The 16,556-nt window shown below is 44.5% G+C and overlaps 1 protein-coding gene across 1 annotated transcript; it reads right to left on the bottom strand.

Moving 5' to 3' along the window:
- Positions 1–330: 330 nt before the first annotated feature.
- Positions 331–10,370, bottom strand: fhdc2 (FH2 domain containing 2). Its single transcript, XM_026190759.1, has 12 exons — positions 10,121–10,370; positions 8,477–9,025; positions 8,292–8,353; positions 5,925–6,027; positions 5,609–5,694; positions 5,293–5,393; positions 4,907–4,977; positions 4,614–4,721; positions 4,331–4,401; positions 3,351–3,468; positions 3,064–3,228; positions 331–2,967 (listed from the first exon to the last, which is right to left on the bottom strand). Exons 2-12 carry the CDS (start codon positions 8,939–8,941, stop codon positions 1,054–1,056), a joined length of 3,264 nt encoding a protein of 1,087 aa, XP_026046544.1. The 5' UTR covers positions 8,942–9,025; positions 10,121–10,370; the 3' UTR covers positions 331–1,053.
- Positions 10,371–16,556: the final 6,186 nt, after the last annotated feature.

Below are 16,556 nucleotides of genomic sequence, written 5' to 3'. Positions count from 1 at the left end.
CTTTCCCAAGAGGTTCTGGCGTCACCGAAGCCTATAAAGGGAGAATTCCCACTGGGACCCCTACACCCACAGTCACCCTCCACCCCACCCCCTGCACCCCACTATTCTGCCAGGAGATTCCCCGGGACGTCTGCAGCATTTCCATGACTACAACCACTGACAGGAATGGGGGTGACTGTGTCAAGAGATGTAGCAAGAGGGAGAGAAAAATGGAGGGGTGACAAGAAGACAGCAAGAGCTGCAGCTGAAAGCAAATACATACTGAACAGACACAATATATTTATAATTTAAAATAAAGAATATATACTGACAAGCACATTTCTCAGACAATAACAGTTTCACATCGCTATCTTTATTTCTCTTCTGTTGTTTACAAAACCATATAATACAGCGAATAACAACCACTGCTATTCAATAAACTTACTCTTTTGATATAAAATAAGCAAAATAATAATAACAATCCCCCAACAGCCTCTTCTTCAGTTTATAAAGTGCATCATAATGATGAGGCCTCACCACAACAGGATGAATAGTTCAATATTGTACCGAGTTCGGTTAGGACTGTAACACAGCCATGTTTGAGAACACCATGATCACTTAACAGAGAGGTCACAGTATTCACATTTGGACGCATTCCTAAAAAAGAAAAAGAAAAAAAAAGTGTTTTGTTCCATACAAGAGACTGAAACGGTTTGCCAGATTACACTTCTGGCAGCACACTTGTACATACAAGGCACAGAGTAGTGTTGCATTTTATTACTGTGACTTAAGTATCAACCTGTTCTACAACTGGAGACAGAGTTTTCTTGTCCTATTGCCTGCAAAGGACACAAATGGGTGTAAATCGAGGTAGACTGTAGAAAATCCCCTATCCTGTGAAACAAGAGATGAAGTATCCCCGATGCTCCCACCTCACGGTCCTATTGCACATGTAGAAACCGAGCACTCAGACTACACATGCATGTCACACAAATCTATTTTTAATGAGCTCAAACAAACAATCACAAAACTGTAAAGGCAGGAGAAGTTTGAGGAGGCACTTATTCATGTCCATCACCTCCACAGGGGCTGAGCAGCAGGAGCGGTGGAGGTGGCAGACCCTCGGGGCATTTTGGGCCCAGGTATCCTTGAAGCTGTTGGGATTTTAGAACTAGCAGGAGTGGGGCTTGTGCTTGTCGTCTTGGCAGTTTTATTTCGAGCTGCCGATATGACAGCCGTACGTATGGTCTTGGCTGTGGCCGAGGATGGGCTGTGGGCAGTGCTAGGCTGACAGGGAACCTGAGACTCTGAGTTTGGGGCGAGGCGTTTGGAAACGCGGAGAGGAGTGCCTCTGATGAAAGGTGGCTGGGTGCTGCCAGAGCCTTTCTCTGGCACAGATCTGTTTGAAGTCCTGCGGGCCAGGGTGGGCTTCCCCGGAGCCTGCGCCTCACTTACAGTTCTCTCCCGTGTGCTGTTACTTCGCTTCACCTCAGCCGCTCGAGAAATAGGAGATGAACGCATAGACAGACTACGAGGAGTAGCAAGGCGGGTAGGAGTTGATGAGTTTGTAGGGGGTGGGTTTCCACATGAAGAATCTGTTTTAGAGCGTACCCTGGGAATGCCCGTGCTACTGGAAGGGCCTGTACGTGACACAAGTCCCCTCTTGGCTCCTATCCCACTGCGTACAGGGACCTTCATGGTTCGAGCCTCTTCCTTTGATGTCAGAGACGCTGGGGTCGACCCCTCTCGAAGGTCAACCTCCCTTTCTTTCCTCCACTTGGAGCAAAGGCTCGGTGTTGGTCGTGGGAGTGGGGAGCCTGGGGGTGACAAGGCGTCATAGGATCTAAGGCCTTTCACCAGAGTGTGGCACTCCAGCGTTTCACCGACACGAGAATATGACCTCCCCGTCTCCCTCTCGGTACTTGGCAACTCAGGATCCTCCTCTGGCTGTGACTGGCTGAACTCCGGCAGACTGGAGGGCATCCAAGTCTCCTCCGCAGGTGTGGACACCACATCTGTGTCTGTCCGGTTTGTTAAAACTCCATCAGGCAAACACGTCGCAGCACTTGGTTCAATAGAGGGTGTGTCTCTCGTCTGTGGCTGCGACTGCTCCTCCACTGGAGCGCTGACAGATGACTGCAGTTTGGTCTCAGATCTGGAGTACCTAATGAGCCCAGTACTGTTGTCACTACAAGACTGTATTCCACTTGTATGAACAGATGGTTGTAATTCCTCATTGACACAAGAGCTGTTGGATTTTGAGTGAATAGGATGATTACTGGGCATTACTGGCAGGCCAAAATTCTGCCTGTAAGTGGAAGTTCTGCTTTTAACACACTGGGTTGGTTTGCTATGAATAGAAGCAGAGTCTGTATAGGAACAGTTAACTAAAGCCATGTTTTCATGTGAAAAATCCACTTCTTTTTCAGTTCCCGTTAACTTGGATTGGTTTTGCCTCAGATAAGAAATACTCTCAGGTCCATGTTGTTTCACAACAAAGCCACTTTCATGCTGAGAATGACTAAATGTTGCTGCTTCAGTGTTTAATTTTGTTTCTTGGCTGTGCCGAGCCGTGCTCCCTCGGCTCAGGACGGGTCCTTGGTCAATGGGGGAACACATGCCATCAGTCTCTGGAGAGCTGCAGAGAACAGCAGAGGTCTCGTGGTCAGAGGAGCTGTTTGAGTGATAACTGGTTGATGTCGGGCTGCTGCCCAGCTCAGGGAAGGGTGAGTTGTGGAGATGGCTATCGTTGTGAGAGTGTTGGAGGTATCTGCGGGAATCAGAGCTTCTAAGACTACGACGGCTCCAAGTGTAGCTTAGATTCCTCTCTAGGAGTTTTTCCAGCTCATCCTGGCTCTCCTGACTGGGAGGCTCTCTGGCGAGGCTCAGGTCTAACCCAGTGCAAACTGCCAGAGAGCGACGCTTTTCTGCCATCTCACGTTGGCGTTCCAGACGTTTCTGTTCTTTCAATTCACGTTCTGCATTTTCCTATGGAAAAATGAGAGAGAAAGGATAGTTGCTCACTCATCTTTAGCATACAGTTAAAGGTTCTATGATACAATTTTCCTATCGACAGCTTCTAACCTGGACTGCTCTTTGGAAGCGGTGGCAAAACAAATGAAAGACCCTGCAAGCCTCCTCCAATTTAAAAGTGCTGTCATCTTCACAGAAAAACTCCACCAGAGCCTGACTCGACATCTTCATACCCTCCACCTCGTCCTCTGCCTCCTTCAGACGCTCTTCAGCCACCTGTAGATACATTTTACATGAACATATTCATTACCCCTTCAATTAAAGCCCCAAAACTTGAACTTGAGATAACCTGCCTCAAGTTGGAGACAGTCCATTTAAAAATCTAATTTTTTGCACACCTCCAGGAAAGGCTGCGTCTGCTTCTGAATCTCTGCCTCAGTCTGTATATTTGCCTTGAGGGCCGCAACTCTGCTTTTTAACTTGGCCAAGTCATCAAGCACAGACTCTTCACAAAACCTGCAAAAGGAGGAGAGGACAAATACATACATGCAATCATTTTGTGAACTGAACGGAAACAGGTGGATAAACTGTATGTCTCAACAAAGGGTGAATAATTAAAGACTGGAAATAAATGATTGCACATGATCGAAAGTGTCTAGGAATTTGTCATAAAGAAGACCTATTATGCTTTCCACCTTCTCGTCATATATCCCCTTACAATGATGCATGCTCATAATAAACATGCCCAAAACTTCATATACAGAGGTCAGAATCTGGTAATTCCTGTTATCTTGGAGTTCAGGCTGCAGACTGCTTGGAAATACTTAGACATTTTCTATACCTCTATTTTCTACACCTCTTCCCTCTATATGGTCACCCCAGCTGCCCAGCCACCCACTGTTCAAACTTTCAGTTTTTCAGGGGTAGCCAACCAGAAGAGCCTTAGCTTAAAGTGATGGGGAAGAGAGCTAAAACGGCTCATTTCATGATGGCGTGTGAACTCCATCAAAGCCTAGCATAAGATAAGTAAGGATATTATAAGCTGAGAGTCAAGTTAAACTACTCTAACCAGCAGGAATTAAAATCTGCAAAGAATGCAGCAAGAATGCAGGAGCAAGGGTGCAGGAATTGAGAGTCTCAGAGAGATAGTCATCTCTTAGCACCCAGCTGTAGTCACCAATCGAAATGAGAAAATGGTCAAAATGTCCAGCAGCTTAAGTAGTGGCCATCATACCCCACTGTCAATCATGCATCTTTTGCTGACAGCTGGGTGTTTTGTTGTTTCAGTAGAGTGTTTGAGGTATTATTGTCATTAACAATGATCATGCAGACTAAATAACAGTAGGATATAGATTTGGGGGGAAAAAAAAAGACTGACCTGGAGGCGGAGCCAACATGACCTAGTTGGCTGGGAAATGACAGTAAACTCTGGTCTTTTTTCACAGCTTCCTGTGGAGACAAACACATGATTAATCATCCATTGTTTCAAAGGAAGCAAAACATCATTTACCAATGGTGAGAAAAATCTGACGCTCTGCAAAGCAATCTGGTTTGAGGGCCTTGAACTACTTTTTTTTTTTTTTTTTTGAACCAACACCAACTGTATTTCTTCAACTGAAAATAGGTACTATATTTCACGGCATCTACATTTCAGATCTTACCATAGCAACAAAATGCAGCAAATTCATGCCTGGCTTGTTGGCTTTGGTGTCAGCCAGCTTCAGCAGCGATGAAATTCGAAAACCAGCAGCATTTCCTGAATATCCACCCTGAGAAGACACGCACAAGGTCAAAACAAAACACACGCACAACACGTGACAGCTTTAAACAAACAACGATTCAAAACCCAGGTGCGCAGTCTGAACGGCGCCTCTGAACACAAACCCAGACCACTAGCGTTTGGGTAACTGTAAACAGATTAAAAGAATCGAAAGGGAAATAAAGAAGCACTCACTGCATTCATATAGTTCCCCGCTTTGAGGACCAGACGAAGGATGGAGTGTAATTCTGGGCAGCTCAGCAGTTCTAGGAGCATAAAAGACAGATTTAATACTGTGCCTCATGGTTGAAGGAGTGTGAATGAAGCGGACATGAAGGGCATGAAATAAGTCAGCAACTTTGTTCTGACACTTAAATTGACTATTTCACTACACCTTTATTTTAAAAAGTTGCTAGCAGCAGATTACTCCTAAATCTTTAAAGTATTTAGCATCCAGAATAAGTCATCTCATTTGCATCCTGACTCCTAGGATTTCTGCAAATACAAGCATTTAAAAAAGGGCAACAGGGTTCCCAGATCTTTATAGTGGCGGAGTGCACAACTCCCTGCTGTTACTTTACCTCGGGCTGCTTCCCTCAGACATCTGGCTGCCACACACAGAGAGGTCACAGCAGGGTCAAACTCTTGCTGCAGGATCATGGCATCCAGACGAAGGCGAAAACTGGTGAAGGAGGGAAAAACGGGGGAACAGATTGATCAGTGGAGAGTGGTGATTGATGACAGGGACATCAGGCACTGCACTGGTTAAATAAGCAGTCGAGCATCAGTGAAAATCAATTTGAAAATAGGAGTTAGGTTCTTTTGGAATACTTTTTTGGGTAAAAAACAAACAAACAAAACAAAACCCCAAAAACTGGGGGTTGATAAAGAGCGTACCTGGGGACTTCCACCAAAAGCAGCATGAAAAGATCAGGCTCTCCAAGCCAGCTCCGGTCCCCGCTGAACTTCTTAAGGCGAGACTCCTGACGGAGAATAGAGGCTGGGTAAAGCTGCCAACATCCCATTAACAGTCAATTCCACTATCTCCTAGTGTGGTACTTCTCTAAGAAACACAGACCACATCACATGCAACATGGTGTAATGGCTAACTCTTGATCATTCTAAGCAGAGCCAGATGGTGAGTTAGAGGAGGGCAGGAGGAGAGGAAGAAGCTTGTCACTGTTGCGTTTGTATGCCAGAAAAGGCACTTTACCTCCTCATTGTCAGGCAGCAATTTACAGAGCTCTGTGAGCTTCTCCGCTCCGTAACGGCCTCCGGCGCCCTGCCTGATATCCTCAACTATCTCCTTAGCCGGCCTGCGGAAACACAACAGACACAATTCAGCATGACGTAATTTGCCAAGCAATACTCTTTTCAAGTCAAGGTACAGCTACCCAAAAGAAATGAGTACAATCAGCTCCGGTTTTGCAATGATCGCACAATAAAAGAGGCTTATCCTGTTCTTATCAGTCCGAGTGTCACGGAGGGAGGGTCAGTTGACGCCACACTGGCGATGCAAAGTAGCATATCCACTGGGCAAATAAAATGCAGACATGCACAGACGACGGCTGAAGGACAACGGGGTGAAAGAGCAGACACTGAGATGACTGGGTGTTTGATCTCTGTATTCCTTTCTGCAAGTGACACATCTGTCCTCCATTTCAGCAGTTTTCCCATTAGCCTCTCCCCAATTCCCACTACAGCACATCACAGGCACTAAAACTACAGTTTGCAGCCTTTATCCTCAAACAAACTCATCTCATTCATGGCTCAGCTGTCACATCCGAATCTTATTGTCTAACACCAACGGATAAAGATCAACCTACGAAAACATGTAAAAGCAGTGCATGAGGGGGAAAAAAGAAAAAAAAAAAGGGACATTATTTCTAAACAGAAAGAGCTTTTGTTAATTGCTCCAACAAAACCCATTGAAAAACCAAACAATCTAAATAAAAGGAGGAAATAATATTGAAGGGGGGCTACTAAGACACTGATAATACAAAGACTTGATTTTGTCTACACTCCACCCACATTTGAGCAGTAGCTCTGTCTGTCTTCAGACAGAGGGCAAATAAACTTCCAACTAGACAGATGTTTGTGTACAGAAGACGCTCTTTTCACATAATGGCTTCCCCTACATGTCTCAACAGATCTAGTTTAGAAAAGAAAAGGTTTTCAATTGAGTCTCTTGGAGGCATGACAATCCCTAAACTTGGCACGTCGTACTCCTGAAGTTTAAAGTACACGTAGTTCTGCTAAGTAGATATTGTTTGTTAGTTTCATTCCATTTCAGATGTTAAACTGTATGCAAATGTATATACATGACTATGAAACCTCTCGTTCACTGCAAGAAGTGCAGCTTTGTTTGAGCCAAGCAAACATGCTAATCGGGCTTTTAGATGAATATGACAAGCCACCAGTGGGGTCTCTCTCTGCAGGGGGGGGGGGGGGTAGCTTTAAGATTAGACACTCTTTAAGGGCACCAGCAGGTGCCGACAGGCTAAAGCCAGCTGCTTGTTTACCACCCTCCTTCAAGATCCAAGCCAGTTGTTCAGGGTACACCACCTCCTCCTCCCTGACACCAGACATCCTCTCTCCTGACGAAGCTTCGCACTTTAACACGGACACCTGTCCACCTTTGACATATGGCCACTCTCTCCAGTTTAACTCAAGTCAAATACTGCTCCCTTGGGCACTGCTGTATGCATCCCACTTCAAACGGCCTCCAGTACTGGTGGCGGTTTGATGAAATGCAGAGAAAAGGCCTAGCTGTTGGCACTGCAACTAAAAACATTATCCATGCAATACAATTTACTTCCTCAGCTACTGTTTAACCTCTGAGATGTCAACACACGTAAGAAAAATCACCATATGCTTTGAACTAAAATGGGCAAGGACTTCTCCAGCCGACAGCCCAAAGCACAAAGAATATCAAGTACATAAAGTGATATGAAACAGGAAATAAATTACAGTACCCCCACAACTTATATAAGGTGGGACAGCCAACAATCTTAGGTGCCTCTGTGATGTAAAATTGGTTGGTTCATTGACAAGAATATTAGGCAGTCTGCCAGAAGTTATTCTTAGGCCCTTATCTCTTTTATGATGCACAAGAAAATCTCCAAACTTAGATCCTTTTTGCCCTTAGCTGCTGTAAACAGGTTGATTCCTGCATCAGGCAGAGCTCTCATCACATCTGCTTAAACTGATAAGTGGCAATTAGGAGATATGAACAGATTACTGCTGTACTTGTTAAACCACTCTGACTGCCTGATAACTTCTACTTTGCTTTTAAAATTATTACTTTGAAAAAGGCCAAATTAATCCCTTATGTAAAACGGTCTGCCTATTGAGATTAGACTGGCTACATCATTAGAGTCCCTTGAACCTCTTCTTAAAAAGGCCTTTATGAATGTTTGCTCTGTAGCTGATTTCCATGCTCCTTATCTTCTTTCCTTCTGACCCGTTTTGTTTTATTTATGATATGTGCTTCTTTAATGAGGTTTTTTTTTTCCTATGACCTTTGTTCTTTCTGTGAACCAACTGAAACATTTCAACAGTAAGAATTTCTTAGGCTTACATCTTGAACTGACGTAGAAATATTCCAATGTTCATACTGCGTTTGGAGTCCAATAAGGAGATCTGTTTAGAAAAAAAAAAGAAAAAAAAGAAAGAGGACAAAAAGCAAAGGACACATTGTGAGAGCAAGAAAAACAAACGAGCCCAATATTTTTTAAAACAGTCTCACCATCTACATGATCTTACCTCCTCTGAGCTATCCTGAGGGGATCTGCAGTGCAGCAGTGAAGAGCGCCGTCTCAGGGTGCTGGTTCGGTCCCGAGGCTTACTGTCCTTCTGACCAAACAGCTCATCCAGGGAATGGAGGTCTATGGGGAACTCATCTTCATCTGGGGCCGCCCCACTCCACACGCTCTTTCTCCCCTCCACCTTCTCTTTGGGGATGCGCTCCCAGTTCAGCTTCCTCAGCCGGCTCCGACGAGCGCTATCCGCCCGGCTTAAAGGTGAGGAGGAGGAAGAGGTGGAAGCCGTGGGGGGAGGCGGGGGAGGAGGCGGCGGCGGTGGTGGTGGAGGTGCTAGAGGAGGCGGTCGAGGAGCGACCAGCGCCGCGCGCGGCTCCATGGTCGTCACTTCCGCAGCGGCAGGAAGGGCAGGCTGTGTTCCATGAAAGGCACGAGATTCCTTGATGGCCACACTCAGGTTGATGTGCATAGAGGCAGCCGGGCTGTTTGAGGGAGGGTCAGTCTGCCTTTCTTCCAGTGATCTCTTGTCCAAAGGTCAGGCAATAACCCCAGTCTAGGAAACAAAGCGGCAACAACAACAACAAAAAAAATCTTATCTCAGACATTATTGAAAGCAGAAACAGTCGGTGTAGAGTTTTGCAACTGAAAACCAGTCAGTCAGCTTCCAACTAGGCCAGTGAGCTCCAATGACTTCAGCCTTACAACTGGTACAAGCTAAAAATCTGAGCCCAAGTTCAACTTTCAATGAAAGTTCAAGGCATTTTTTTGGGAAAGCATTAGCTGGGCAGGATGAGCTCTTCCCCCTCTGCGACCTGTTTGAACAGCTTGTCCCATCCTGTTCAGTTTCACCTCACTGAATGCGGGCGCGCACACACCTCCACACCGCCTTTTCCTCTTCTAATTAGAAAATATGGAGACCGGTGAGGTAAGACGCACAGTTAACCACAAAGCCCAGAAATAAATGCTCTGCAAGCTTCTTACGTATTCCTTCTTCACTTTGGGGAGGGCATCATCTGAAAGTGGGTTGAACACGCTTGCACCAGCAGGTTTTTAAGCAGGATTAGTAATGCAACTGAGAATGACTCAGAAGTTTCAAAAGTCTGGGTTCAAGGGAAACGCTTTAATCTTTACACGGCTTTGGATTTGGGACACACACACACACACACACACGTCATTTCTCGCGTTCTCCAAATGAATCATAAGGTTTGGCAAACTTTTTTCACGGACGCGCTTGATTTCCAGTCTGTTCCACTGCATGCCGCGCGGGCGCGCTGCACAAACCGGTAATCTCAGTCTCCATCATTTAATGAGATATTCATCTTGACAAGCGAAAATATTATCTGACAAATCGTGTTGCCCAAGAACTCGTGGGAGGATGAAATGTTACATGGAAAGTGAGCTTTGTTTTTCTACATCAACGCAATAGCATCCGTTACTTTTTCATAAGAACGCTCTTAAAAAAGAAAAAAAATTTTAAGTTTCAAAAGATTTCTACTGTTGACATTTAGTGCATTTTTTTTATAACCTGGTAGTTTATCGCTGTTATTTTTGCGTAGATCTAACTTCGGATAAACATTCACTTCATGTTGCTCGACAGTGTTCCAATTATTTAACACGTCTGATTCTGGTCCTAATCAGGTTTACTTACCTGCAGTTTCCGGCCACAGTTTCCAGTGAAGTTGTTTAAAAAAACTCCAACAAGAGCCACAGCTAGAAACATCGAGGTCTTAATTTATTTTTTTTTAACATATATACATTTTTTCCTATGTCGTTTTTGTCCCGGTAACTTGTGCCACTCCACTCGCTGCACTCCTCTTGTCTTTCCAAACTTGCAGGGAAACTTCTACACTGCACGACGCGAACGCGCAGGCGCACGCCCCCCACACTGATATGCCTTTATTGTATCCTCCCAGTTTTCCCATGGGCGGATTTAGGGTTTTTTGAAGTTTTTATTAGATCATCTTTAATCCACTTTCAGATTTTACAGATCCTGCAATGGCGATAAATTTATGAAATGCTTACAGTTTTGGAAAGGATTCAATAAGGTGTTAATATCTTAAACAAAATCAATAACTCAAAGCCTTAACTTCACATATCACTTTAATCTTTCTTTTATTGGACTTAATACCTCAATGGCTTTGTCTACAAAGTCCGCATAAGATTGCACACGGCACCTTGTATTATGTCAGGAGCCCTGCCGAAAACTTGATAAGTGTCTATTTCAGAAAAATCATTAATGTGGGCAAGACCTCTGATGTGGGAATTGTGCAGAAAGGCTTGATCGTGCTTTGGGAAAGCTTGTGGGGGTTTTTTTTGGGGGGGGGGGGATCAGAGCCTGAGAGTTGGACCAAAGGTCCATCAGACCTGGGAATTATGTGTGTATCTCTTCCCCAAAGCACAGACGGAGGTTATAGGTGAAAGCGAAGAGGCTAGATGTCCCTGTGGTGTGCTGAAATGGCCCAGGTGTTTGAATGTGGACTCATAACACCGACCTTTCATCTGAGGTGCCGGAGCACCCTGGCCCATGTCACCTGGTTATCCTGAGTCCGGCTCAGATAGCCCCTCTCAGAGGCCACGCTGACAGGCACTCTTCATCGCTTCTGGGGCTGTGGTAATTAGGAGGTTACGACCCCAAAGATCTGTCCATTGTTGTGCCTGCGCAGTAGAGCATGTTGTAGTTTACCGTGCCAGAATAAACCTCTCTCAGGAACTTCACTTTCTATTCAGTAACTACTTGTCAGAGTACAGTGTATTTCCCAGAATACAAGGAAATGCCACTGTTGAGAGGCAGAAGCTTTATAGTCCATAAAGAGTCTGAACAATCCGGCACAATTCCACATATTCTGACAGGATTCATGCAACACAGCCAGTGTGACAGCAATTAATGAATAGTAAGGAGTTAACTTGGCTTCCCTTGCATTCTCCACCATTGCAAGGAGACAAAACAGCGTGTGATGTGTACAGGCCCACTTCCAGCCGGTCCTCTTTGCATAACAGTGAGCTTCGAAGCCTGTGCTTCTCTTGGTCTATTCTTCAGTGAGTCAATGCGTATGTTCATGTGCAAGATTTGTGTGTGAGCCTGTGTAAGTAATCAGTGCATTCAAGTTAACCAGCCCTTTGCAACATAGAAGAGCGTGTAACAGAAGTGTTTTTCTTCATCAATACTTCTCTGATGTCTTTCTGATGCTTTACCCTGAGTGGAAAAAATGAGGCCCAACACATGAGAAGCCAGTGCCAACTACCCCATCGCTCAGCCTTTAGTTTAGTGGGGTCGTTGCAGCCATGCAGCAAGTGTTAGTCCTTCGCCATCTCTCCCTCTTAATCTCTCTTTGAAGTCTCAGGGGGTTATGTAAAGGTGAAGGCTTTTAGCTGCCCACTCCCCTACTGTATACACGTATGCATTATAGATGAAGTGTTGACACTAAACCTAAATAATGAGAGGTGCACACACAGAGATAAAAGCACAAAAAATGCTTTACAGTACTTTAGGAATGGTGATTTCTTTCTATCTATAGACCTCTGTTGCAGTTTTTCACACTTCAGAAATTAATCCGGATGTCAAGAAATCAATACGCACGCACGCATGCACCAGATGCCCTAGTTATTAAGTGTGCAAAAGTGGCAGTAAAACTGTTCCATGTGAAACTATTGATATCGCCGTATGGGGTCTTAGTGTTATTCTGCCTCTGGTGAGTCTGGTCTCCCTCCTGGGGTCCTGGCAATTTCCATGGCGAAGTAAATAGGTCAGTGTGACTATGGCTCTGCGGGAGTACTAAACACGTGCACAGACATGGCGTGCCTATGTGTGCATGAGAAAACTGCACGTGGATACACACACCTGGGTCAGAGCCCATTTGGTTTGGGGAGGTACTTCTAATCAAACCCAGCTTTCCTTAGATCCTTCTTGGTTATCCAGCTGCACTCAGATCACGTGCAGTGACCGCAGTCTCTGGCTTTGGTCAGGCCTCTTGATAAGGAGAGACAGAAAAAGACAGACAGCACACATACATTGTGACTGTCTACCTCCCTTTTCCTTAATTATTTTTCACATAAACACATGTGTGCAGGCATGACCTCTTACACTACATTGCTGCTTCATACATGAGACCTTAGACTGTATTCATCCCCACTCATAGATAATAACAGAAGACACAAAGAGAGGCTTACACACACACATACACACACACTGCTGCACAGTGTAACTTTAAAGGTTCACAGACAGGCCGTTAGACAATGATACAAACATCATGGAGACAGAAAGAAAAGAGGCTGTGTGAGTCAAGCTTGTGGGGAAAGAAAAGCATGCAATGACGAGAGATCTGTGGAAGCTTTCACTTTCTTTCTTTTTTTTAAAGTTTTCCTCTTTTTGCCAAAGCAAACACATCTGTGTTTTACTCTGTAGACTGATTTTGCAGAAACTGCTATGAACTGACTAACAGACAAGAGGTGTGACTGAACCCCGTAATTCCCTTTGTTAGATTGTGCACACTGGCTATGTACTTTTGATGCATTTTTAGCATTAGGTAGAACGAGGCTTTTAGATGTGCCTGTGTGTGTATTTAAATTAAACTCAGCAGAGTGGAATGGAAGGGGAGACTAAGGTGCTTGTGGTCAGATGTCCTTGGGGTGTATATGGGGGTGGGAGGGTCAACTTTGTTAGTCTTTGCACATCTGGCCACTAGAGCCACTTCCGACTCCAATTAGGATTTCCTGAGACTCAATAAAGGGGATTATTGGCCTGAAAAAACACTCGGACAGACTCTCCCACCCTCCGTTGCCTTCCTGCCTCAGCTGCTATGGTCATTGCGCTAGTCAGAAATACAGTCGCACTCCACTAACAGTTCACAATGGCACGGTGACATACAGCGACATAGACAAATCAGTCCTTTTCTTCCCCTTCTTTTCTTCTTATCCCTCTTTCTGTTTTTTACGAGATGTAGTAAGACCTTTATATTTGATCGCTGCTTTACAGTCTTCTCATGTATAAAACAAGTCAAGCGCTTCATAAATGTCATTGAAGGAATGGAAAATAAATTTCTCCCTAACTGGTTTCATGAGATACCCGCAAGAGTCTGGATACACTAAGCTGTGGTCAAAGCCCCGCAGCAGAGTGCAGGGGAGTTGGGGTGCAGTGATAGGGGGTCCCGAGCAGCTGCTTGTGTGGCAAGAGTGATCACACAGTTAATATTCAAAGGGCTGAGTCTGTCGTAAAGAAGCCACTAAATAGAGGTTGACAAAGCGCGTCGGACAAACAAAGACTTCGCCTTAAGTAGGCTGTGTATATAGCATGAAGGGCAATGAACGGATGAGTTTTGCCGGGGTGGTCATGTATGGAGTCTATAGTGAGTTTCAAAGCAGGGCCCCCTGCTCTTCATCCACCACCATCACAGTTAACTCCAAACTCAACAAACACAGTGCTCTGACTCTAATTATCATTATTATTATTAGAAGTAGTAGTAGTAGTAGTAGTAGTAGTTGTTGTTGTATTTTTAGAAGACTAAATCACTGTGTTTTGTTTGTTCATGCATGAGCTTTTACTTTGCCTTTGTTTGCAAAAACCACCCAACATTCAGACAAATTCTACATTCTTTCCTTTGGTTTCCATTGGAGTATCAGTTGTAGTGTGTACGTGCTTGATGTGGAGTAAAGCCTGGCAAATTCTCTTCTACATCACCACACATGCACAAACCATGCATGTACACAGACATACACACAGACAGTCACTTCAACTATCTAAACCTAATTATTCCCCCCACCCCGTCTCTCTGTGCCAACCAGTGATGTCACCCATTAAGAGAAACTGGGGCTGTTGGCTTGGTCCCTGAGGGCGGCCATGCAGGAGGAGAGGAGAGGATGAACCCCAAGAGTTTGGCTGGATCTTGTATTGGGGTTGCAGGGATTAACCAGTCTGCTTTGCTGCTGAACCCGCACAACCCAGCCTCCTACTTTCTGCTTCTTCACTGTCTCTAAAAGACATTTAACCAACGCATTTAAAAGCTGAAAAGAAAACATGGAGGAGCTATGAGGGCCAGGTCCCAGGGGGACTCCCTCTGGGATTAACCTAGCTGCTACTCTGTTCCCATCATTTCAAATGGCATTCACTGGGCCTGTACTGAAGCCTATTCATCCTGTCTAAATTGTTGCATAACAATGCGTCCTGCCTTTTCCTGCAGTGCCGGAGTTGTTAGTAAAATAAGGGACCCTTGGGCCCCAGAACTGCTGAGCCAAGGCCCAGTTTCTTGTGTTGTGGGGGGAACCTTTGGAGCCTGGAGCTGTTGTGTGAGTGACTGGACATTTGGGGCACACGTCATAAAAGGGGGAGGTTTAATGAGTGGAATGCTAATTGTGCTCTCGCTTAAAGAAATTGCTCATCATTTCAGGGAACTCACTGAGTTGCTTTCCGGATAGATTATAAGTTCTATCCCACCCTGATATCATTCTCTTTCTGTGCAAGGTCTGGAGCACACACTGGTTCAAGAGCTCAGATATCTGAAGTGAGCTTGAATTGAGGTGCTTTGTGCACCTGATTAGTGCAATTCTGGGTCCCTTCCACCAGGAAACAAATCAGAAATGAGCTTGAATAATAAAACAGCAGTGTGTGTATTTATTGTACAGATTAAACAAACAAAGTTTAATAAGTCGGCTTAAGAGGTGATTTAGAGGAGATTGGGGGCAGATTTTCCTATTTTCAGACAGAGGTAGATTAGCTATTGCCCCCGTTTTTCTGTTTCTAGCCTTATGCTGCTGTTGGGATAAGGTAGAGACATAAAAAAACGATGAAGGAGACATGGAAGTGCAAAAAACGGCATCTCCTTAAACTGTCACTCAAGCCTGCTTTCAAAGTATAATATAAAAGTTGGACAGTGACAATGATGCCGCCCATTGGTTTGAGCATTTTTGCTTTCATCATGCTGGTGATTTGAAATCTTATGTAACAACCAGGGAGTCAATATCAATGTGAAACTGCATGCTCATTGGCTAAAGATTTGCTAATCACACGTTGTTAGCCAGTGATCATACACCGAGTAATTCGCGTTTTTGAACCTGACATTGACTAAATTTTACAAAATGTATTTAATGTTTTATTCAGCATAACCCGAAATGTGCGACTGAGCCCATTAACTCATCCAATAAGTGTCTACAGGGCTTAGGGCAGAGGGCAGTTTTCCTGTGGACTTCGAAAGGACTAAAGTCTTTTTTGCTATCGCAGATGTCGCCCCCTGGTGGCCATTAAAGATGATGGGCTGTCTATCCCCATATCCTCATCCTAAAAAGAAAAACGTTATACCAGAAAAAGTACATTGTTTTTCTTCATTGCTAATTTCTCCCCTTTGTGGCAGTTCTAGGGCATAATTAGAATTTTTCCATTGAAATTTGCCCACTCAGACTGACTGAAGCAACTATGCCTCATGCTGCTAAGTTGACCACTGGACTGGCTCAACCATTTTTATGCTTTTTTTTTCTTTTAAATTACATTAAATAAATGCTAGGGCTGTCTTTGTGGCTGATTACACTAACCTCCCATCTGAGAAATCTATGTACAAAGAATAATTCTAGCAATTTCTGTTATATCTTAATAACTCATCGGCGTGATGCAACCCATGGACAAAACTTGCAAGTTGCCAAAATTTCCAACTATTCCTTCAAGAATTGTTGATAGGATTAAGTTCTCTCTGACATGAAGGCCTGGCTCATCTGGTCATTTTAACCCTGGCAAAATCTACCATTATCATGTTCAGTCTTAGTTAATTGTGCTCTTGAAAAAAACAAGACGGTCTCAAATGCATTAGTGGGGAGGAACACAATAAACTTAATGTGATTCAGATTAATGGGCAGGCAGCATGGGGTTATTCTGCTCTTTGGAAATCACGTGCAAACTCTCTCTCCCTTCCTTCCTCTCTCCCTCTCCAACACATGGAGATCTGGCATGTTTGGCAGCAGTAGAAAAGAGAGCAAACAAAGGGATGAGTGACCAATGCAGTGGCGATGGCCAACTGAGTTATTTGGTCAAAACCCAGTAAAATGGAAGGACAGACTGTTGCTAGGCTGTGTTGTGAGGAAGAGAGAGCACTCTGGCTGAGCTC

Source organism: Astatotilapia calliptera, chromosome 2 (assembly GCF_900246225.1).
Source record: "Astatotilapia calliptera chromosome 2, fAstCal1.2, whole genome shotgun sequence".
Classification (NCBI taxonomy): domain Eukaryota; kingdom Metazoa; phylum Chordata; class Actinopteri; order Cichliformes; family Cichlidae; genus Astatotilapia; species Astatotilapia calliptera.
This window is presented reverse-complemented; position numbering and strand designations above follow the sequence as displayed.

Bases quoted from the DNA above. Each gene is read 5' to 3' on its own strand.
- fhdc2 (XM_026190759.1), bottom strand. From the start codon at position 8,941: ATGCACATCAACCTGAGTGTGGCCATCAAGGAATCTCGTGCCTTTCAT. The intron at 5,695-5,924 runs GTAAAGTGCCTT...ATTCTCCGTCAG, and splicing joins TGCTGCCTGACAATGAGGAG to GAGTCTCGCCTTAAGAAGTT. The intron at 4,978-5,292 runs GTAAAGTAACAG...TTATGCTCCTAG, and splicing joins TCTGAGGGAAGCAGCCCGAG to AACTGCTGAGCTGCCCAGAA.